This window comes from Mauremys mutica, chromosome 24 (assembly GCF_020497125.1).
Source record: "Mauremys mutica isolate MM-2020 ecotype Southern chromosome 24, ASM2049712v1, whole genome shotgun sequence".
In the NCBI taxonomy this organism is placed as follows: Eukaryota; Metazoa; Chordata; order Testudines; family Geoemydidae; genus Mauremys; species Mauremys mutica.
In genome coordinates, this window is record NC_059095.1 from 7587504 (window position 1) to 7612482 (window position 24979).

General features: G+C 41.8%; 1 protein-coding gene across 2 annotated transcripts in view; it reads right to left on the reverse strand.

Moving 5' to 3' along the window:
* Nucleotides 1-24979, reverse strand: part of KDM4B (lysine demethylase 4B) — a 165153-nt gene that overhangs the window by 82182 nt on the left and 57992 nt on the right. For both annotated transcript variants that reach the window (XM_044998466.1, XM_044998467.1), the window contains exons 6-7: nucleotides 6564-6613; nucleotides 1417-1520 (exon numbers count right to left, since the gene is read on the reverse strand). In XM_044998466.1, the coding sequence (XP_044854401.1) occupies nucleotides 1417-1520; nucleotides 6564-6613 (154 nt within the window). The remainder of the gene's footprint in view (nucleotides 1-1416; nucleotides 1521-6563; nucleotides 6614-24979) is intronic.

Here is a 24979-nt window from a genome sequence, read left to right on the forward strand (position 1 = left end):
CCTTCTTTGCAGTAGGTCAGCATGACACTGGAGGGACACAGTGGCAAATTCCTCTTACTAGAAGATAGTCAAAAAGGTGTACGAGGTTCCTGATTTTTTAATTTCATCACCATTCTGAGATGCAGCAATGACCAATCTTTAGGCTCAATTCAGCTGATTATGTTTACTGGGACCTGAGCTTCTAAACTCAACGATATCAGAATAACGTGAGAAGCAAGATCTAGAGTTCAACCAATACAAGCGTGCAAGGGAATGCAAAGGAGAAATCCCTAAAACGTAACAGTCAGATTTTCAAAACTCAACTGCCATTTAGGCTCCAAAATAAACAACCAGGTGCTCTTTTGAAGATCTCTGGACCCACATTTCAAGGTAAGCAGTGGGGATAGTGAATTTCCAAAATCCTTTATCAAAAGGAATAAATAATTCCCCAAATGGCCACTTATGCATTACCCTTGGACACACCCCATATTCTCCACATATTGCTCCAGCCCATCCATCTATTTTCTCAGACAGTGAATTTACACTGTGGGCATCTTAAGAGGATATTCAAATCCCAAGTTTGGGTGCTCCCACTGGCGTTTAGCTGTGTAAAGCAAGTATTTATGTGCTTCCATGTGAAAGCTGGGCTCCACAAGTGAAAGTATGAAAACACATTAAGGATTCAAGTTTGCTGACCTCTTATGAACAGCAATTTAATATGGACCGGTGTGTGCAAACTGGGCCCCAGTCAAATGTCTGATGCTGAACCACAAGCGTCACATTGCCTCTCACAAGCTTCCACTGCACTGACAGCAAGTCCATCTGAGAAGTCAGATGATTGCACTTCAAATTTCATTCATCACAGCCTTTCGCTAGGAAAAATGAAGCGGCTTCTGGAGCAGCAAATTGAATGAATTCATAGTCTTGACGCTGTACAAGAGCCAGGATCTTTTATTTCCAAATGGATATTAATTCCATCTCAAAGTATCATGGGTCCTTTCAACTCAGTTCTGTACTCTGTCTCAGACACTAACTCTAGCAAAATCCTTACTTTACTTAGAAGAAAGCATGGTGGCAATATTCTCATTCAGAAATGGGGATGAAAAAGGACAAAATTAATAAGACACACACACATACCACCACCTCCACCCTTATGTTTATGTTGGCAGAATGCTTTGGGATGCTCAGATGAAAGATGGTACTCGAGTACTACAAGTACTTTACAAAAATTTGTTTCAGCCAAGCCCTGAATGCTAATTTTTAAACAGCCACCTGGTTTTAACTGATAGTATATATTTTACATAACATTGCATTGAGAAATGAAGTATTCTATTCCCCAGACTGCCTGCCCTGAAACTGGTTCCTTTAAGCAGAGGAGAGCATACCCAGGCTGTCAACACACCTACAGACTTCTCTTAAAACAGCCTGTGTACATACCCGGTCAAATGGGATGCCATATTTCTTCAAGATGGAGGGTGAAATGAGGGTCATCTTGTGGCGAAGGAAGGCATCACATCCCTGAGAGCTTCCTGGGAAAAATCCTGCAGAGGGATTCAGAGGAAAACAAAACATCACCACAGGCAGATTTGCCCAGCAAGATATACCCATTAACCAGCAAACAGACAGCAAAATGTTAATCTGCCCAAACATTTTGCAGACAGTTGAAACAACAGATATACAATTGCAGGTTGTGGCAGGATAAGTAGCAATGCCCTCCCTGCCTAAAAAAATGTGACAGGGACAACAGTGGTCTTAAAATAGCAGTCTAACAAGTATTACCCTTTCACAAGCGAAGACCAGCCTCCTGAACACTACTGAAAACTAGAGAGGAAGGGGCACAAGACACCTCATCTTGGGCCATACTGATACTTTATACATGATCAGGGGCCTCAAAATTCCAGTGTCAGCCATCTTCCCTGCAACCTATGGTTTTCCTGGCCTGAGACCTTATGATATTCCAACCTGCTACAGGTTATCCACAAAGCACTGCCAATAAAGGTTTGCAGCTCAAATATTGTACACTGAGCCCTAGGAAAGTGATTAATAACTAGGATCTCTTACAAATACTGTCTGGTCAGTGCCTACACATACTCCCATTTCCAATAATATAGTGTCTGAAATTTCAGAACAAAACGTTCATCCTCACTCTTAGAAGTTGTCTACCTTATACGACCCCCCAATCAGCGTAGTATCGGAGTGCCTCCCAATCTTTAATGGGTTTAACTTCACAGCACCCCTGTGGGGTAGGAAAGTGCTATAATCTCTATTTTACAAATGGGGAACTGAGGCACAGAGGCGAAGTGACTTGCCCAAGGTCACATATGGCAATAATTGCTGTACTTCAGAATGATGCCTAGGGCAGGGGTAAAAAGAGAAGCAAAACCCCACACATTTAAGAACTGTCCAGTGTATTTTATTACTGTTACCCTCATCCTCCCTCCTAGTGCTTGTCACATACATTCATCTTAAACTGTCTTAAGCCCTTCAGGGCAGGGACCATATCTCCTAATGTTTTTTATGGCACCTAGCACGATGGGAGACCCCAATCCTTACTGAGGCCTTCAGGCACTAACAATATAAAAAATAACAAGCCTCGGTAAAGCTTGGTCTTCTACTGATGTGCCCGCCCTTTACCCTCCTGGTAACAACACTACTGCATTGTTCTCAAACTTACTTGATCTCACACACTCCTTCTTTGCACTGGTAGTACTTTACACCCTCATCTCTCCTGCCACACAAGTACATATACCAATTAAAAAAAAAAATCAACATGCAACTCTCGCTAAATATTAAAAACAGTAAAGCATTGGTTCAAACAGAACCAACAATCCACTGTAATATGAGCAAAAGCAAACCTGTGATTATGGTCGGTGCTTACAATGAAATGCACACCATGTTGTAGCAAATGGATTAACACACACACACACACACACAGTAACGACTTTGCATAATGCTAGGCAAGCTAAACAGTCAAATGCACAGCGCCATCCGAGGACGTGGTATGTCTGGAGGAATCAGCTTTTGCTAGTTATTCATTGCTGTGGGTAAAATGTGCACGGCAGTAAGGTTTTTATTTTTCCCCCTAAAGCATCTCGCATCCCCTTTAGAATACATTTCGTGCTTCCAGGGGAGCCCGCCCCCAAGTTTGAGAACCTCTGTTCTAGACAATGTTTCCTGTTGCAGATGGCTGATTAAACCAATCCAAATTAGGGGCGGAAGGGAAAAAATACACCATGGGGGGAAGGGGGAATATAACCCGAGCCCTGGAAACAAAACTAAATTGATGGCATGCACTGGAGGTGGTTTTAGAAAGTGCAAAGGATTACTGGATTCCGGCAACACTTTTTTTTTTTAATACTAAAAGCATTTCAATTAGAATTATGACTGCCTGCCACCCAGTTTGTCGTTCCTCTCTGCAGTTCCTCTTTTTAATGCACAGTTTAAGTAGCTCTCATTAAAGCTACTAATAAAGGAGCACATTTTAAGTGATTAGCACCAATAACGTGGCAACACATTAACGTTCTCTCCATGGGCTCCACAACTCTCCCAGAGAGCCCGTTTATAGCTCAGCTATTCATTTTCCATATTAATCGCAAACTCATTTCACTGTACCAAACATCTCCATAATACAGTCCATTGACACACCAGTGGGGGGGGGAGGGGGATGTTTAAAAAGTGACATTCTTTTCTGAACTAAAGGGATGGTGTGGGTGGGAAATGGGGGAGTCCAAAATGAAAGACCGGGTCATTAGCAATATATAATTGGTTTTTGTCTCACTGTCAGTAAAAAGTATATTACAAAAGAGAATTTTAAAAAGTCAAGGGATATTTTCTAGTCTGGTATAAAATTCCATTTCTATATGACATCTGCATTTATGGGCTTTTTTTTTTTTAATGGCTGAAATGGTAGTTTCTAGCAAACCTGACATATGATCACAGACAAAAAATTGTATGATCCATAATTGCTTTAAAGCCCTAATTTCTCAGGTAGTAGTTTTCAACGTTATCTCTGTTTATATAGTGTCATTGGTGTACATGGCTCTTAAAAGCCAAGAGAACAAGACTCCCTTCCCCTGGGAAGCCCATACACATTTAGACTAGTCTTGACCCATGATTGGGTTTTTGTGGTATGACATGATCGGTAAAAATGTTATGACTATCAGTGAGAAATGTTAATATTATAAATGTATTTTGGTGGTTAGCACCGGATTAAAAACGGAATAGAAAACAGTTTTCCAGACTGTCTATTTTCCCACCCTCTTTTGCATAATGACTGAACAAGGGAGAGACATCTATAGGATAATGACTGCTTGAAATCTATAGCTGAAAGCTTGCCTCACTAAATGGGAGATTTGGTTTTTTTAGTTAGTAATTCCAGAGCAGGGGCTTTGGTTGGTACTGATTCCCTACTCTACAGAGCCATGTGTGCCTATAATATTTGTAAGTACAAAGAGACAGAACTCCATGGAGGAAAAGGAAAAAAACAAAAGTATAAATATCCTTTCTGGAGCCAGTCACCAAAACAGAGGATCTTCCCATGCTAGTCTTCTCCCATTTAAAATCCACACCACTATTACCTCCCAAAATGGCGATGCTATGCTTTCTCCACACCAGTGAGGCGCTGGTGCCATATAGGGTGACCAGATGTCCTGATTTTATAGGGACAGTCCCTATTTTTGGGTCTTTTTCTTATATAGGCTCCTATTACCCCATCCCCACCCCACCCCACATCACTATTTTTCACACTTGCTGTCTGGTCACCCTAGTGCCATAATACACTGGAGGTGGATAGCAGCACATGGGCCGACCTTGGTGGCGTGTCAGGCAGGTGTGTATAGCAGCTGAGGGTCAGAGGCTCTCTGGGAGGCCAGCAAAGTACAAGAGGCCTGGTTGGAAATGGTCCTTGGATATGCATATGCACCCAGTCAGCCTGTTGTCAATTTCACTGGCTCAGTTGGCAGGCAGCTCTTTAGATGTCTGAAGTCTGCAGGGGGTTATGGAATCTAACAAGACAAGACACCCATTCCTGTAAAACACAGGGATTCCAGGGCAAGCCCTGAAAACGGGGTAATTCCTGGTTTGGAGGGATATAGAAAAGATCTGGGTTAAACCTATAAACCATTGTATCTGAATCAGTGGAGCTCAGAGAGGAGAGAAGATGCTTTTGTGATCTGTTATGGGGCAATATGAGGGATGTCAGATTTGACCTGCTGATTCTGTTATGGGGCTATTCAGTGAGCACAGGCTCTCATGATCACAGAAAGGGCACACAAAATTCTCTCACAGGAACTCTTCAAGGTTATATAGAAGGAGGTGGTAAAAGGAATATGGGATCCCATCAGCAAAGGCCTTTCAGATCTAAGTCATACAGAATAAATGTGATAGGATGCTCCCCTTTAAGAATTCTGTGACCATGTTGCAGACATCACTGTTACTTGTCCTTTTTTCTTTATATATTAATAAACTGTCCAACATTTCTCATCTGTTCTACCTTCCTCTTTTGAGTGATTCTAAAAAGAGTGGAAAACTGGATGAACTGTTACTAGGAAGACCAGAGTACACATTTAAGAGCAGAACATGAAGGGAACTCTTTTCATGGTATTAAGCATAAGGTTACTACATGGTACTTGGCTGGAAAAGACCTATTACATTGAAAGGATACAATGCTTAGTTAGTGGGACCCAGCTCTGTCGATGTATGAGCTCTGACTCCACAATGCACTGGAGAAAACTTACACTTGAATATATCAAACTCTATTCCTTGCTACCCTTCCCCCTTCTGTTCCCTTATTTTTAATCAGATGAAAATAACTGGCTCTAGAATATAGCACACTCAGGAAGAGTGTGCCCCATTGTTGCAGTTAGCCTTGGTTGTGTCCCCGCATCTTTTTATTTTTTAACATGAAGTTTATTATAAGGAGAGACACAATCTATCCAGTAAACATCCCTCTAGTAACAGGAATGCCACCAAAGAGGGTATGCATGTCATTACATACATCATGAAGAGAGAACTCCAATAATTATAGCCCCTGTATCCACCATTACTGAGTTTGTAAGCACTTTTTTAAAATTAAAAATACTCAGCAACGATCAATACAAATGCAGTTTGTATTTAACAGACTTATGAGGGTAGCTAAAAAAATACTACAATACTCTCCTTCAGCAGTAGGGGAAGGCAAGTTGCCACAGACGCTCTAGTGATGGCCCTCCACATAAAGGGATCAGTAGAGCTCTCATCTCACTGAGGCAGGCTTTAACATGGCATCAGTTGCACATGGAGATGCAAGATGGGTTTCTGATTGAAATTCATGCCCAGGACAACCGAGTGGTTTGGTCTCAAAAGCTCAAAATGAAAGTTTTTTTCATCAGTTTTAGTCTGGCCTTGGTATGTCAGGAGAGTGTGGCTATGAAAAGCAGCTGCACCAGTATTTACTGTTTACAGAAATAGTGATGAGACAACAAGGTTTCAGCCCTCAACAGCCATGACTCTGGGTCTAGTACAGCCAATGCAAATTCACTGCGCAGCTCTAAACTACACTCAGTCTCAGCAACTGCAACATTAACAAAGTGGCAGCTAAAGCTTACCTTTTGCCAGGCGTTCCAATCGCTTGCCGTGTTCTGGTGGTATGGCATACCTAGGGAAAAAACAACACACTCATCAGGAAAACAATCTCAAATCAAGAATACAGCCTCAGAATGGAAACAGATGGGGGCGAATGTCATCACTATTACAGTTCAGCCCCAATCTGCAAACGAAAGGAGGACATACAAACAAAAAAATGTAGAAGTGTGAAAGGTATTGATAAAAACATGAATACATTTCTAGGAAGAAAGCCAGATTGTAACTGAAGGAGCTGAAGTTCTTGGCAACTTCATACGAGTTCTTTTTTTCTGCAGTATTATGATGATGTAGCATCACAAGATGTCACAGAGAGTGATTCATAAGCTAGACGAGAAAGGTTTTAAATGAGATTTAATGAGGTAAAATGGTGATACAATGCAGCCAAGCCCAGGAGTAAACAAGTATGGAGAATGAATTAAATTTTCTTTAGTTGAAAAGTTGCATACAAGATAAAATTGAACTTAACTGATAAGAAGCTCTAAGCTAAATATCTACTTTATGAATTTATATGGCCTTTATCGAAGTAGTATCTAGGCACTCAACATAGGCAAAAGTTCAGCAGAACATATGGGACAGGAGCCCAGTAATTTATATGCTTATTTTTGATCTAAGAGATTGTCCCAAGGGTTACAAAATCCTTCATTCAAACAGAAGAGAGGATGGTTCAGTTCTAAGTACCTGTTCCTTAGCCAAATATCATCAATGACTACACAGAGCTAGAAATGGGCCTCTCCTCTCATTAGAAAGATGCAGAATCTATCTTCTCTCTTGGGAAAGGGGCAGAGAGGGCCACAATAGATTCTTAATATCTGTACTACCACCAAGAACATTAAAAGAACATTAAGGTCACAGTCACAAAGTCAATCATTTAGAAATCATAAAGTGCCACAATTTCGGGTGCCTATGCTGGTTAACGTTTGGCAAAATTATAGGCAACTGAAAACTGTGTCTTATGATAGGAAGAGTTGGGCAATCCTAATAAGCAGTGCTACCAAGCTCTCAATTACATTAGAAAGTCTACATTCCTTCTAGAGGCCAGTCCCCTTCATATTGTTCCTCAGTTCTAAGAGTCATTTATCCAGACTGCAAAGAGTAACAGGGGGAAAGTCATATTTCAAACTTTCTTTGTATGAAACCAAAGTGAATTTCCGCATATAGCAATCTGGAGGTGCATGATCTAATGGAGAGAGGCTAACAGGCGGTGCTTCAAGATTTAGCCTCTAAGCTGATTTAAACTGGCAGCTTTAAAAATAAATAAATAAATAAATAAACAAATAAATCCAAGAAAAACACCATGTAGCATTTAATATTACAGAATAAGATATTAATGTGCTCCCAGTACCTTTTGACAGCACTTTAAATTGTACAATTATCAAACAATTTCATTTGTCTTGGATAAAGCTAGTAGCTTTTCTTTTTAAATGGTCATTTATCACTTACATAAAAGTGATAAAAATAATCCTAATCCAAAACTCCTTTGTGGGATTAATGTCCCTTAAATATGGGAAATGAAACATTCCATTCCTTCTGGGAAAATAATGAAGGATTGGGAAAGAACTAATTTATGTCTACAAGGCTGCTGCTGATTAATGTAATATCCCCAGTCTACAATGCTACTTTCACTTAATTAGTGCCTGTAATTGGGAGTTGTAAAGATAAGATTAATTGAATCCGGGGGATGTTAAAAGTTTAATACATTGAAACATGGTCATTGTGTTATCTGAAACTGCAGACTGCAAGAAGCTGAGCTGAGTCCATGGAGAGCCTGAATAAGAGTTGCTTGGATAGGAACACAGCAGAACTGAATTTCCAGTGTGCTCAAAAAACTAAAGTGTAAAAATCTATAGGTCAACATCCCGCCACCACCACAAAACTCGCAGGAGCACACAGTGCAACAATTGGTTCAAAATTTATAAAACTTTTTATTCTGATCAGACTACTGCAAAGAAGAGATGCTGTGCCATCTTACAGATTTACTCTTGGCAAGCAAAAAAAATCAGTCAAAGTGGAATTAAAAGCAGGCTAAATTTTGCCTTCAGTTACACCCAACACAATCCCACTGAATTCAATAGGGTTGCACCGATGTGTTTGTAGCAGGAATTTGGACAATTCTGTTTTAAGACCAAAAAGGAGGGAAACTTTTCCTTTCAACTGTAAGTATTGTGTAGATTTGAGCTAACAAAGCCTATACGATCAGACATGAAATTATCAATCAAAAGGCAGAAGAAAAAGGAGGTGACAGAGATTAGAAATTGCCACAATCAAAAGAATTACTATAATTATATCAGTGAAAGGTCTGGCTATCATAGATGGCCTAATAATGACATTATCCTCCTGCATTCACTTGGCTAGCACTATGAAAAATGGCAATTGCTTTAGGGATAAAATCTTTGACAGAGGTAGCTAGAAAAAAAAAACTACCATTCAATAGCAGCTGCTGTAACCTCTTTCAGGTACTGAACCCATAGCTTGGACTCTGGTCAACAACAGAACATTTTTAATTTCCAAGACAGATGCTTTACTATACACTATCTCTGCAGGTACAACAAGATTACTTTCTGTACATGATCCTCTTCCTCATGGCACATGCATCACTTTAACACTTGGAGATTTCTACCTAGTGCTAAACAGTAATTTAATTTCACATTTAAAGCACTCTAGTTCTCATGCTGAGAGACAGACAACTTTGATGTTTGTCCTCAGGTTAAAACATCAAAATGTCATGAAAATCAAAATACTAATTAATTAACCTCAGGATGAGGTGTCAAAACAAAGGGAGATGTCAACTGCCCAGAAACATAAGGCTGGTCTACACTGAAAAGTTACATCGGCATATCGGTCTCTCTCAGGGGTGTGAAAAATCCACCCCCTGAGAGACGAAGTTAAGCTAACGTAACCCCCGCTGTAGAACTGGGTCAATGGAAGAATTTTTACATCAACCTAGCTACAGCCTCTCGGGGAGGTAGATTACCTACCTTCCCATTGCTGTAATAAGGCTATGTCTACACTACCGCGGTAAGTCGACCTACGCTACACAACTCCAGCTACATGAATAACATAGCTGGAGTCGACAAAACTTAGGTAGAGTTACTGCAAAGTGTACACCGTGGGGGGTCGACAGGAGAAACTCTCCCGTCCTGGCTGTAGTGTAGACACAGCCTAAGTGTCTATACTGAAGTGCTACAGCAGTGCAGCTACAGTGCTGCTGCTGTAGTGTTTTAAGTGTAGATATAGCCATAGCTTCTGCTAGTTGCTCCAAAACCCCTTCAGCACTGCAGGATTTATTCATCTGACCGATAAGTGGCCGCAGCAAGTTTTGAGAGATAACAATCTTATACCTCTATCATCTCTCTAGTTTTCTGCTTTGGTGGACCAGTTGCCTCCACCTCTCTAGAGAAGCATCCTGTGGGGCACACAGGTTAACAGTAAGAGATGGCCATTTATTTCAGAGCAAAAAGGGCCTGTTTTTTTATGTTGGCAACTTGTGGTCCTAAAGCAACTCTCGCTGAAGATATGAAGACAAGTAACACCAAATAAACTGTTGGAGCTCTGAATATGTGCTTCTTTCAGGAATAAGATTTGTCAACAGATAGAGTCCTGCTTTGACAATTAAGGGAACTGGTCCCCTCAAAAGCAGTGTGCAATCTAACAGAATCATAGAAATGTAGGGCTGAAAGGGATCTTGAAAGATCATCTAGTCCAGCCCCATGCAGAGGCAGGACCTAGACCATCCCTGACAGGTGTCTGTCTAACCTGTTCTTAAAAACCTCTTGATGACAGGGATTCCACAACCTCTCTTGGAAGCATATTCCATTGCTTCACTATCCATATAATTAGAAAAATTTTCCTAATATCTAACTTAAATCTCCCTTGATGCAGAGTAATCCTATTATTTCTTGTCCTACCTTCAGTGGACATGTCGCCATCATCTTTATAACAGCCCTTAACGTATTTGAAGACTTTTTTCAGCTCACACTTCATTCGACTTTTCTCAAGACTAAACATGCAGTTTCTTAAATCTTTTCTCATAGGGCAGGTTTTCTAAACTTTTTATCATTTGTGTTGCTCTCCTGTGGACAAGCTAGACAGACTCCAGATCTTTCTTAAAGAATGGTACAACACTCCAGATGAGCCCTCAGCATTGCTGAGTACAGCAGGTCAATTACCCCCTGTGGTCTTATATACAACAATCCTATTAATACACCCCAGAATGATAATAGACTTCACAACTGCATCACATTGTTAGCTCATATTCTATTTGTGATCCACTATAACCTCCACATCCCCTTCAGCAGTACTACCGCCTAGACAGTTATTCCCAATTTTATAGTTGTTCATTTGATTTTTCCTTCCTAAATGTAGTATTTTGTGTTTTATTTGCATTTCATCTAGTTCATATCAAACCAATTTTCCTATTTGTCACGGTCATTTTGAATTCTAATCCTGTCCTGTGAAGTCCTAGCAACCCCTCCTAGTTTGGTGTCATCTGCAAATTTTATAAGGACACTCTTGACTCCTTTATCCAAGTCATTAATCAAAATATAGAATAGTACTGAACAGACCCCTGTGGGACCCCACTAGATAAATCCCCCAGTTTGACAGCAAACCATTGATAACTCCTCTGACTACACTCTTTCAATCAGTTCTGCACCCGCCTCACAGTAATTTCATCTAGGTCACATTTCACAAGTTTGTTATAAGAATGTTGTGAGACAATGTTTAAAGTCTTACTAAAAATAAAGATATATTGTGTCTAGAGGTTCCCTCCCTCCCCATCCACTAGGCCAGTAACCCTGTCAAAGGTGGAAATTAGGTTGGTTTGGCATGATTTGTTCTTAACAAATCAATCCTGGCTATTACTTATAACCCTATTATTCTCAAGGCACTTACAAATCGATTTTTTAAAAACTTGTTCCAGTATCTTTCCTGGTATCAAAGTCAGGCTGACTGGACTATAATTCTCTGGATCAGTGTTTCCCAAACTTGTTGTGCCGCTTGTGTAGGGAAAGCCCCTGGCAGGCCGGGCCAGTTTGTTTACCTGCCGCGTCCGCAGGTCCAGCCGATCGCGGCTCCCAGTGGCCGCGGTTCCCTGCTCCAGGCCAATGGGAGCTGCTGGAAGCGGTGGCCAGTACGTCCCTCGGCCCGCACCGCTTCCTGCAGCTCCCATTGGCCTGGAGCAGCATTTCACTGCTCACCCTGAGATAAAAGATTCTACCCATTACCATTCCTCTGAACCGTCTAGTCTCTGAAGTTTTGATACAAATGTTAGTAGTTTCCTTGTACATATAGGTTCCTTTTTTATGTAAATATCTCTGGAGTTGTAGTTATTCCCTATTCTTCCTTACAGCTTACTATTTGTATTGTTATAATACCTACAGGCCCCATCAGGGACCAGGACCCCATTGTACAAGGTCCTGAACACACAAGAGACATATTCCCTGCCCCAAGGAACTTAAGGGCCTGTCTACACCACGCAGCTTTTAGCGACAGGGCTGTGTCGACACAGTCTTGTCACTAAAAGTCAGCGTGTGTAAACGCTTGTCAGCACTTTGTCAGCACTTTTGCGGACAAAATACTTCCTCCCCCACAAGCGGCATTCAGTTTGTTGGCAGGAGAGCGCTCCTGCCAACAAAGCCGCATTCATACTGCCACTTGCCGCGGCAAAAAAACTTTTGTCTTTCCGGGGGTGGGGAGGCTTTTTTAAGCACCCATGAAAGACAAAAGCTTTGTCGACAACTTGGCAGTGTAGACAAAGCCGAAGTTTCACCTTACCCTTTTGACTTATTATGCTTCTCACAATCCCACATCTTTCCTCTAGCAACTGTAGCGCCAAGTTACAGGAAAAATTAAAAATAGCGCGCAGTCTTAAGTAAACAAGACCAAAATAAACCTGCTTTAATGCAATGGTTATAGCTGCTTGGTGAAAACTCCACTATTTTGTATCTGTACTCTTTATTTTCCTTCACTGGTAAGTATTTACAGTTGTTAGGACCGACTCTTTCCTTGTTGTTTGCAGCTCTCACTGTTCTGATCTCTCCAGTTCACTATGCAGTGTAATTCTCTCCTCCTGAGTATTTTTTCTACCCCTCTAATTATGAACACGGTTGAATTTATTTTAAAAAAGTCAGACGGATAGACAAAAAGCAGATTTACAAGGGGAAGACAAAGAACAGGAGTACTTGTGACACCTTAGAGACTAACAAATTTATCTGAGCATAAGCTTTCGTGGGCTAAAGCCCACTTCATCAGACAGGTACTGAGATTTTTAGTTTATCTGACCAAAAGAACCCCTGGTATCCTGAAAGGATCCTGAGCTGAGCTATAATCAGCAGGAAGTATCATTCTTGACAATTATCTGATGCTTCACTATTGACAGAAGCAGCTTTGTGAATAGCTCACACTGAGTACAACCAAAAGTTAAGGGAATAATCAGCCTAACTTTGATCTAACCTTGATATGATGCTACACTGAACCATTACAGATTAGGGAGCAGGGATTTTCCACTCTGCACTGAACAGCTTCAAAACTAAACAGAAGGGATGGTGGCAGCATAAACTATTTTAATAACCCTCAATAGGAACAACCCCTTTTTATAGACTGATTCTGCTATTGAGAAGACATCTGAGGGGTCTCAAAAGGGATCACTGAAATGGTCTCAGTTTTACCCAGTGTAGCAAGATGAGAGATCTCCTCCCAACCATTGCTTCAAGATTCCAGAATATCTTATTAAAGCTCTTTCTAATGTGGTCTTCAGAGTCATAGGGTCTCTCCAAAACCTGATTCCGGCCTCATTTATTGACAAAAAAATTCAGGACCTCAGGTTCAGGAGGTGCTCAATCAAATGCTGAAGTTGTGTTAGACGGTAATTTCCATAGAGAGGTGGATCTTTCCCCCTTTAGAGAGAGACTTTAACTGGACAATCCCCTTTCTATCCTTAAGATGAAAGCATGAAAAAGATCCCGCATATTTGCAATGGAGGATGCTATTAATAGTGTAATTTTCTTAGTGTTTTGTTTATTCCCCTGGAATGGCTTGATGGATGTGAATAATTATCATACTATAAAAGCCAGCAAATGTGCTGTTTTCTATCACTCTAAATCATCAAACAAATAAAGTGTGAAACAGCATTTTTGAATACAATTTTCCCCTCTAATGGCTTAGAATTATTATCAGGAACAATGAAAATAAATAAGCAAATGCCTTGCAAATTAAAAATTAAATGCATGTGTCAGGAAAGAGGCACAGACCAACCATCTTGGGGTACAAGGACCAGTTCAGAAGCCATTAAAAGATAACAGCAGGGGATTCACTTTTACTTCTAGCGTCAGGTGTTCCTAAAGGGACTTTCCAATCTAGCCTATATTCTACCCTCAAGGCTGCTGCTTAGGGGCAGCGGGAAAAAGACATTTTAATTTTTTCTTGTTCCCAGTCACTGCAAGCTATTAAAAACTTCTCCACATCAGAACATAGCTGCCTCAGGCACTCAGCCTGTTCACGCCCTCTCCACTGGGGTCTCCCTCTTTAAACTTAACTGCTTCCACTTGAAGCAATTCCCTAGCTTCTACAGAGCACCAGGCCATCTCTTCCCTCCATCCAACCTTCCTTTGAAGCTTCCAGACCTTTTCTTGATACAGCTGTACCTCTTATATATGCAAAATATCAGATAGATTAGATACCATACCTCATCTACCCCCACAGCATGTCAGATTTCCAGTCTTCCTTCAACAACACAGAGCAATTAAGCAGCAATTACCTTACTAAATCTTCATGCACCCTTTTTCTTCAACAGAACGGGCACCACAGGCAGGAGGTTCAACTGCAAGGCTTTTGAAAAAGTGTCACTTCAGTCCAACTCATGTTGGAGGGTAAGAAAGTTAATTTCACAGTGTCTGCACAAGGTCTGGACAAATAGGCCCCACACAGTTTAACAAGATATAATTACTGAAATGAGGAACGGTAACAAAATAGAACACCACATTTAAAATGCCTAAGACTACACATCAAGCTGAGGGTTAGTTATCTGTCTTCAAAGCAGATTTACTCATGCCAGGAATAATGACCCTTAGCAGATTCAAATGCCAACCTATGCCTCCCAGGTGACAGGCAGAATGGAAAAGCCATTATTTCAATCTCCATAAAACATAAGTGTGTCCACAAATGCATAATCTGAACCCTAACCTTCATGCCTATAGCCCTGATAGCAACAACAATGCCCCTAAGAAAATCCTTTGATCCATCAAGAACATTTATATACAACAGCAGCCACAATGAACCACCACCACCTATGGGTAGGGTCCTACCAAATTCACGGCCATGAAAAACACATCACGGCCGGTGAAATCTGGTCTCATCCAGTGAAATCTGGGCTTGTGTGCGCTTTTACCCTATCCTATACAGATTTCATGGAGGAGACCAGCGTTTCTCAAATTGGGGGTCCTGATCCAAAAGGGAGTTGCAGGGGCATTGCAAAGTTATTTTATGGGGGTGAGGTGACCCTTACTTCTGCACTGCCTTCAGAGCTGGACAGCTGGAGAGTGGCAGCTGTTGGCCAGGTGCCCAGCTTTGAAAGCAGCGCCCCGCCAGCAACAGTACAGAAGTAAGGGTGGCAATGCCATACCATGCCATCCTTGCTGCTGGCGGCAGCTCTGCCTTCAGCTGCCCAGCTCTGAATGCAGAGCTGTCGCCAGCAGCAGCACAGAAGTAAAGGTAGCAGTACCGCAACCCCATCTACCATAACCTTGTGACCCCTACCCCACAACACCTTTTTGGGTCAGGACCCCTACAATTCCAACACCGTGACATTTCAGATTTAAATAGCTGAAATCATGAAATTTACATTTCTTAAAATCCTATGACCCTAAAATTGACCAAAATCAACCGCAAATTTGGTAGGGCCCTATGGATTACTGAGCTATTTACAAACCAGTTTCCCAGCTGCTCCCTACCCCCACAAATCTACGCTCATGCTCTAGCATGAAGGTTGAGTATCTTTTCAAAGTGAAGCATTTATTATACTGATAGAAGATAACATATGTCAAGGCATCAGAGCAAGAACAGAAACCTCTTCTGTTCATTACTTTAGGATACATTGGCCAAACCAGACAGTCTCTACGCAAAAGAATAAATGGACACAAATCTGACATCAGGAATCATAACATTCAAAAACCAGTAGGAGAACACTTCAACCTCACTGGTCACTCAGTAACAGACTTAAAGATGGCCATTTTGCAACAGAAAAGCTTCAAAAACAGACTCCAACGAGAAACTGCTGAGCTTGAATTAATATGCAAACTCGATACCATTAACTTAGGCTTGAATAGAGACTGGGAATGGCTGAGTCATTACACAGATTGAATCTATTTCCCCATGTTAAGTATCCTCACACCTTTTGTCAACTGTCTAAAATGGGCCATCTTGATTATCACTACAAAAGTTTTTTTTCTCCTGCTGATAATTGCTCATGTTAATTAATTAGCCTCTTAGAGTTGATATGGCTACTTCCACCTTTTCATGTTCTGTATGTATATATATATCTCCTTACTATATGTTCCATTCTATACATCTGAAGAAGTGGGCTGTAGCCCACGAAAGCTTATGCTCAAATACATTTGTTAGTCTCTAAGGTGCCACAAGTACTCCTGTTCTTTTTACTTTAGGATAGTTTGCAACCATTGTATAGTCATTTACATAAAATAAATTAATTGCTCCTTCATCTAAGGTACACGAGTTATCCCTTCTCCCTCCAAAATGGTTCAAGTCTCTAATTTCCTCCTACTCAAAATTATATGGTTAGTCCTATTTTTTCCAGGCCAGGAAAACAGACCCAAATTAGCTTTCAAAATTAGTCAAGACCACCTCCTAATAAAACAGTGAAGGTGGTGAGACATTAGGCATGCCCACCCTCTTCCTCTCCATAAGCCAGACACTCCACCTGTAGCACTCTCAGTACTCCCAAACTCAGAAGGATCACCAGGGCGGGGCAGAAACAAGCCTGTGCTCTTTTTGCTTCTTTATAATGAAAAAGGTTGCCTGTCACGGTTTTGGGGGATATTTATTGGGTTGCTTGTTTTTTCTGTGGGGGGTTAGCATTAGAAGTATGAGGAATGTCAAGCCACTTCTTCCCTTGCTTTTGCTGAAGAGCTCCTTGGTGGGAGAGGTCACAGAGGTCACATACTACACATCCTCTACCACCTAAAATGAATGGGCAGGAGCTCTGAACCTTTAACAAAGATGTCCTTTCTCCAAAAAGTTTAAGCATTGCGTTAAATTGGTTTTAAACACAAAAACACGTAGGAGTGGAGAGGTCATTTTATCTCTCTATTTGACACTGGTGCGACTTCACTTAGAATACACTGTCCAGTTGTGGTGCCCACAATTCAAGAAGAATGTTGATAAATTGGAGAGAGTTCAGAGAATTGACACAAGGATGATTCAAGGATTTAAACATATGTCTTAGAATAGTGAGACTCAGAGAGCTCAATCTATTTAGCTTAATAAAGAGAAAGTTAAGGGGTGACTTGATTACAGTCTATAAGTAAAAGACATGGGGAACAGATATTTAATAATGGGCTCTTCAATCTAGCGGAGAAACATATTACATGATCCAAGGGCTGGAAGTTAAGCTAGACAAATTCAGGCTGGAAATAAGGTGTCAATTTTTGACAGTGAGGGTAACTAATCATTGGAACAATTACCAAGGGTCACGGTGGAGTCTCCATCACTTACCATTTTTAAAATCAAGATTGTATGTTTTTCTAAAAGATCTGTTCTAGGAATTATTTTGGGGAAATTCGATGGCACGTGTTATACAGGAGATCAAGGCAGATGATCACAATGGTGATTCTGGTCTTGGAATCTGAAGTTTTAAACACAACTAAAAATCCATTATTTTCTCAATTGCTCAGCTTTCACTATTGACTCTGGTGTTGTTTTCTTAGTTCTTCAGTCAAAAGTGTCTTTCAGAGCAGAAAATCTTGAATTTCTAACAGCTTGGGGTGGGAGGATAATCCTTAAGCAATTGAGAGAGAAAGGAACTTTTAGCCAGATTTTTAAATTTGTGTTTTTCTTAACTCCTACAACTACCTAACATACTGGGAAACAGGTGTCTTTGTTGAAGATTCTAATCACCACATTCACAGATTACCCCCCCAAGTCATCCATGAAAACCAAACATCATACTCCTGTTTCTAATGGGGGAGGGTGGGGGAAGAAATAGAAGATAACTTAACAAACAAATCCACTTTTCTGGCCTTTATCCATAATGAAAAGTGGGGAGGAGGGAGAGCACAAGCCTAATATTTTTAAAATCCTTTGTTGGTCACCTTTATTTTAAAATAAAAATTTAAAAAAAAAAAAAAACTAACCTGAGTGGGTCTCGCAAAGCACAAACAGTATTTGTGCCCTTACTAGGAAGGACAGGAGAATATTTCCAATAGTTGTCCAATCAGTGTCAACATTTGCTCTACACATTAAGGCCAACTTAAGAATGAATTAGAAACACTGCAATTGGTACAGGTTTCCCCACTAATTCACAGTCCTTCGCCACCCAAGTAATAAATTCAGTCACCAAAGGCAGGCCCCAATTCACTTACTTCTCCTCATTGATATCTGAAATTGTCTGACACTGAACAATCATCTGCTTTAAGCAACCATCTTTTAACGTCAGAGGATCACCATCCGGAAAGGAAAACCTCTGCCTCCCTGTCTGCCCCCTTCTGTTGTGAATCTTTTACATTATGAATACACACACTTGCTCTGGAGATAAGATCTCACATGGATCAGAGAGTTCCTTGTTCCTAGGAAAGAACCTTATCAAGTCTCTGCAGTTTTATCTTTAATGGATCATTTTATGGGACAATGGATGATGGAATTTAGTATCTTTAACCAGCAGTGTCAATGATTTCAAATAATGACATTTATTGAAACACACACAAGTGCACAAGATAAACACAGACTAGGGAGTATCTGCTCAGAAAACCATAATAAAGTGTAAATAGGTAATGACAGAACAAGATTACAGATACATAGACACTAAATAAACCCACATTATAAAGGCAAAGGAAAAATAAGCTCTGCAGACAGGTGGTCAAATACAATCTTCTGGGAGCCATCACCGGAGGAAGATCAGGACAAGTGACTGCAGTACAGGCTGCACAGTCACCCTTAGGCTCTCTGCAAATTGCTCTGCAAGCTGCACACACAGACCTCAATGAAATTAACATGTGCACAGCATGAACACAGATCAGATGTTCCCTGATGATTCACAGTGAACATTAGAAAGTAGCACAGAACAAGGAGGAAGCCTTTTTCTCTTTAACATGGTATTTGCTCACAGCCATCCCCAGCTGTTCAGCTGGGGTCCAAATGAGCGAGGCCTTAAGCATGGGGGGAAAAGGAAAACTTGTCAGAGTGGGATAAGCATAAGTAACACATTGAAGATTCCATATGAATTCCTTTATTTACAATAATAACTGGTGGAATCAAGATTAGAGGGTGCCTTGCTATAGGAACAGGTGCAAAAAATGAATCAAGAGAGGTGTCCTGTGTGGAAAAACTGATGTGACCTAAGAGCATCGAGAAAAATTTAAGATGTTTGCAAAAGTACGTTTGATTTCTCTGGCCTGCAACTACATGAAGTCCTCCTTTGTCTTATTATACCCCATTTAACAAACAGAAGAGCCTTATTGTTGCAGTGACAGGCAGCTACACTGCCAAAAGCGGCGCTCTAGATTAAACAGGAGCTTTCATCTCCACCTCAACAGTACCATAATTTTACAAGGCATTTTATAAATGCAAAGACGACAATGGGCCACAATCTGCTTTGTTACATCCATAGTCACAGAAGTTACTTCCAATTTATATCAGTCTAACAGTAGAATTTGTTCCACCTTCTTGCCATCCAAATCAGCCACTTCACAGTTTTCATGACAATGAGAGGTGTCTGGAGGTGGAGCCAACAGTAGTTCTGATGCAGGATTCAGGTTGTCATTGAATAAGCCTTTACAGTGGAAACAATCTGGCCTCAAGGCACAGGTTACTGGAGACTCAGTCCACCACCCACCAAAAGAAGCCTGACTTTCCCAGCCAGGGAAATTAAGATCCTTCCTTTACTCACAAGGGAGAGAAGACCACCTTGGTGCTCCTGGTAACTCTTGGCAACATAAAGGGCATTTTATACAGGAACATGCTGATGTTTCCTTATCAGAAGTTAGCTCGGGTAAAAAAGAAAATGCCAACATAACTCTTCTTTCACTGTCAGGCTGGCTATACAATCCTGTCTATCCTACATGCATAAGATCCGACCCCGTAGCCCTTGATATCTGAGACGACAGATTTGGACAAGGTATACAACTGGAAGGTGAAGTCCCTGTGAGGGGAGAGCCAAAAAGAGTGCTGCTGTGCTGTACATTTTCTACAGCTTCCTGGCTACGCTGGCCCCTTTTGTCACAGCATTAAACCATTCTCCAAGCGAGGAGTTAACACAGAGGCCTCCATCCATTGTCCCACAACAGGAAATTTAATAAATTCTTACAGATGAAAATGAAAAACCTCAACCTGTGTTATCAGCAGTTCAGTGTGTCAAATAAAAGTGCACTCACATTTCACAGATTTCCAATTCTTCTATCTTCTGGACAAGGTCCCAGTTTTAAGGACTACAAGGTCAGATTCACCCTTACAACTTATCAGCACTAACTGAAGCCGCCTTCTTACCAGTAAGGTACCTTAAAATGCCTATAAAACCTACCCAAAAAAACCGCCTCCACAATACTATCCTATACTTCCAACAGCTATTTAATGGGGGCAGAACAGAGTAGAAGTGCAGCACAGAAAGAAACATAGCGCAATGTTTAGAGAGTTGTTCATAGAATATCAGCGTTGGAAGGGACCTCAGGAGGTCATCTAGTCCAACCTCCTGCTCAAAGCAGGATCAATCCCCAGACAGATTTTTGCCCCACATCCCTAAATGGCCCCCTTAAGGATTGAACTCACAACCCTGGTTTACTGGCAGAAAGTCTAGAAAGATTAAGAGATCTATTTCCCCCTTAATGAGCGTATGTAACTCTTATTAACGTTAGCCAGAATTATGCACATGCACTGTGGGGGGAGACCACTAAGTGCCTGGCAATACGTTAACAGATGTTCTTATCCTGTACCAACTAGCCTGCAAGAGCTGTCCCCTTCACTGGGCACTGAAAAACGCATGCACCCACCTTGTTGCTCTTGGAATGGAGACAGAATAAATGCCTGCAGCAGAACAAAACAAATCTGTCCATTTGTGATGGTGGCCTCATCTGGAAGCCTCTTCCCTTTTTTTTTTTTTTTTTGGTTGCTCTTTTAAATGAATCTGAAGAGGAGAAGCAGCCCATTCTAGCAGGAACTTTACAGAGCAGAGGCTTTGCTGTGACAAACTGTATCTTTTCACACGACAATAGCACCTTCCAGTCTGAAGTCAGTATCCCTGCGCCAGTCACCCACTGCACTGAAGAGTAAAACTGAGAGGTATTCCAGATAACATACAGGTCAATGAGAGGCTTCCCTAGGTTCCTTTATGCCTCCCAACCCCCCAGGTCTAGTGAAGTGCATTTTTAATAACCTTCCTCACACAGGAGGAGGATTAAATACTCAATTCTTACATAGAACTTTGTTGGTGTAGAGCACTATAAATATCAGACACTGTAGGAATTCTGCTATTTTAAACTACTCTTTATTGCACTTATGCCATCCCAGATCAATTTCCTCTTCTGAGTAAAGAGAAAAACTTGACTCATGCCCAAATATTAAGGCGGCATGAATGAAAACAGTCGTCCAGTGCCATTGGTGGGTCCTTTCAGTCTTAGCTAGCCCATTTGCCATTGCCACATGAAGCCAGAGTCTACAAGCCCATTCTCCCACAGGGCTCAAGTCAGATCAGGCTGAGAGGGTTATATGGGGAAGGAAAACACTTCTATTTCCTTCACATCTTGTATCAATGACAGAGTGCACTGTTCAAAAGCCTAAGTTATTAAAACCCATCTGTGATCCTGTCAGACTTCCATAGATCTTCATTTCAAATCAGGTTTGAGCTTTGAGCAGACACTTGCAAAACAGAAGACTGAGTTTCGGCAAGAGCCTTCTCTCTCATCAAAGATGGGCCTCTCTCAATACAGACTGGGACTATATAGCTGTGATGAATTATTAGTGCTGGGGGAGAAGGCAGTTCATGCATTATACACTAAGCCAGCAGAATAGGAACGCATTTAGACACACTGCTGTAGAAAAAGGAATTAAATCATTAATTATTATTAATCATGTTTATTAGAGTAGTGCCTTAGGACTAACCAAAAATGGAGGGGCCCCACTGTGCTAGGCACTGTACAAACACAGTAGTAGACAGTCCTCACCATGAAGAGCTTACAACTTAAATACACAAGACAGGTACAGGATGGAGGAAAGGGGTATAACAAGCCAAATGAACAAGGCGATGACAGGAAACGTCGTATTAGCGCCATTATTTTTGGAGGACGGGGGAGGTAGTTATGAGATGAGCAGCTAACTGAAAAGAAAAGCAAGGGGAAAGGGGACATTGAAGGGAAGTGGGATGAGAGGAACAGAGCAGGGAGCAGAGGGTAAGAGGGGCAGTTGTGGAATGAAGCCGAGGTGAAGCGACTGAGGGAAGAGGATTTAGAGCAAACAGCCAATCAAACAGCTCTGAACAGCTGGAACCTCTGGTTGATTCCTCTCTGCACGGTTTCCTCAAGACTAGACAAATTAGAGGACTGGGCCAAAAGAAACCTGATGAGGTTCAACAAAGACATGTGCAGAGTCCTGCACTTAGGACAGAAGAATCCCATTCACTGTTACAGACTAGGGACCGAATGGCTAGGAAGCAGTTCTGCAGAAAAGGAGCTAGGGGTTACAGTGGACGAGAAGCTGGATACGAGTCAACAGTGTGCCCTTGTTGCCAAGAAGGCTAACGGCATTTGGGGCTGTATAAGTAGGGGCATTGCCGGCAGATCGAGGGATGTGATCATTCCCCTCTATTTGACATTGGTGAGGCCTCATCTGGAGTACTATGTCCAGTTTTGGGCCCCACACTACAAGAAGGATGTGGAAAAATTGGAAAAAGAGTCCAGCGGAGGGCAACAAAAATGATTAGAGGGCCGGAGCACATGGCTTAAGAGGAGAGGCTGAGGGAACTGGGATTGTTTAGTCTGCAGAAGAGAAGAATGAGGGGGGATTTGATAGCTGCTTTCAACTACCTGAAAGGGGGTTCCAAAGAGGATGGATCTAGACTGTTCTCAGTGGTAGAAGATGACAGAACAAGGAGCAATGGTCTCAAGTTGCAGTGGGGAAGGTTTAGGTTGGATATTAGAAAAAACTTTTTCACTAGGTGGGTGGTGAAGCACTGGAATGGGTTCCCTAAGGAGGTGGTGGAATCTCCTTCCTTGGAGGTTTTTAAGGCCCGGCTTGACAAAGCCCTGGCTGGGATGATTTAGTTGAGGGTTGGTCCTGATTTGAGCAGGTGATTGGACTAGATACCTCCTAAGGTCCCTTCCAACCCTGAGATTCTATGATTCTACGACTACCTTGTGGGGGAAGGGAGGCACCACCTGCGCTCACAGTGTGTGGGGAGATCTCCGCAGCACAGTTCTAGGGATGTGGGGATGCTGGGGGAGGGGTGGCCCAGCAGGTCCCCTTTTACATCCTCCCCTGCAGGGCAGCACTCTCTGCTTTGACTGCGCCTACTGGCTGGAGTCTCTCTCTGAAGGTTTTCCCCCCCCCAGGAACACATGGGGGGCACCACCTGGGTCCCAGTGCACAGTACGTGTTGGGACAATTATCAGTTTACAAAATGTCCACAGCAATGTAACACAATCATTTAAACACTTATCTGATTAAAGAGAATTTCCCATTGTTTCAACTGTTGACTCCTGCTCTGGGCAAAGAAACAAGGGCGACAGTTCAGGAGCTGAATAACGATTCCTCATAGGCAACTGTTTGGTTCTCTAATGGCATTAAAACCATTCAACTCATCCAAGCTTCAGCCTCCCTATAATGCACCAAGTCTCTGGATCCTAAGAACAAACCGTAAAAGCAGCGCTGCTCCTGCCTCACATGATTACTGCGTCCTTCACTATAGCACCACCTGCAGGCCAAACTGTGTCTGCTCAGACATCATGGGAGTCTGCAAGAAGGCTTGTTTGAATATTAGCAGTATGGTGTGGTTTGTATCGATTAACTAATGACTGCGGTATATGAAGCCTGAAAGCCTGTATTAATAACTCACTGCTCCATTCCTCCCATCTATCACTGAATTACAGGGGGATGCAACTCTGCATCTCAATACATCATTCCTTTCGTGAATCCCAGAGTCATCAACATGCACGCACAGATTCTTAAGGCAAAAGCCCCATTCCAGAGCAGCTTTGACCAAACACAGTTGGGTGACTACAGGGAGGGAGCTGCTCTGCCTCTTAATATCCCTCATTACCATTAAGAGAAATAAAGGGAATATGCATTACCACACACACACACACACACACACACACACACACAACCACCCCAACTGAAAAGAGCCTTGCTTTGGCAAATCACCCCAAGCGCAAATGGTGCTTCGGCTAATCCATAAATCAATCACCATCATAAATTCTACCCTCCCTCCATCCAAAACTGCAGAACCACAAAACAGATTTCATGGAGGAACAGAGGCTGGATGGCTCCCTGCAGCTCACAAATTTCCTGTCACTGCATGAATGGCCTTCCCCCTACTTCCCCAAGCCCATAAATCTCTCCTGCCAGAATGGAACATGCAAACAATGCAAGGGCGCAGTGCACAAATACTAAAACAAGCCAGCCCTATATGCTTCCCGTGTGAGGCTGCTGAAGGTGTCAATAGGAAGAAAAAAAATATTTTCTCTTGTGAAAATCTCCCAAAGCAAAGAGTGAAGAAAATAAACACAGCAGAGAAATATTTACATGAAGATGAATCGAAGGAAAAAACTCTCAGTGCAATGTATTTAAAGTGTTCTCGGTTTCCTAAAGGTCAACAGGCACATTCAAGTTTCCAGCTAATCTACCCTTAAGAGACTCACATGCTCTCCAGAGTGTACGGGGTTAAAGGAATCCCACTAATCAAGTTTGATCGCACAAATGATTGATTTAACGTTTGAACATCCTTGTGCTATTGCCCCCTTGGGAGAGTAATAATCAGAAGGTAATAATGGAGTGAGGGACAAATATCCCTCCCAACTCCCCCCTGTTGCCAGACAATTCAGTACCAAACACTAAACCCAGCAGTCTGAAATGAGACTGCACCAAGCTCAAAGCAAATTGCAACATATGTGAGGGTGTTTTAAAGTGGGTGGGGGGTAAAGAACACCACATAGGGGAGATGGGGATA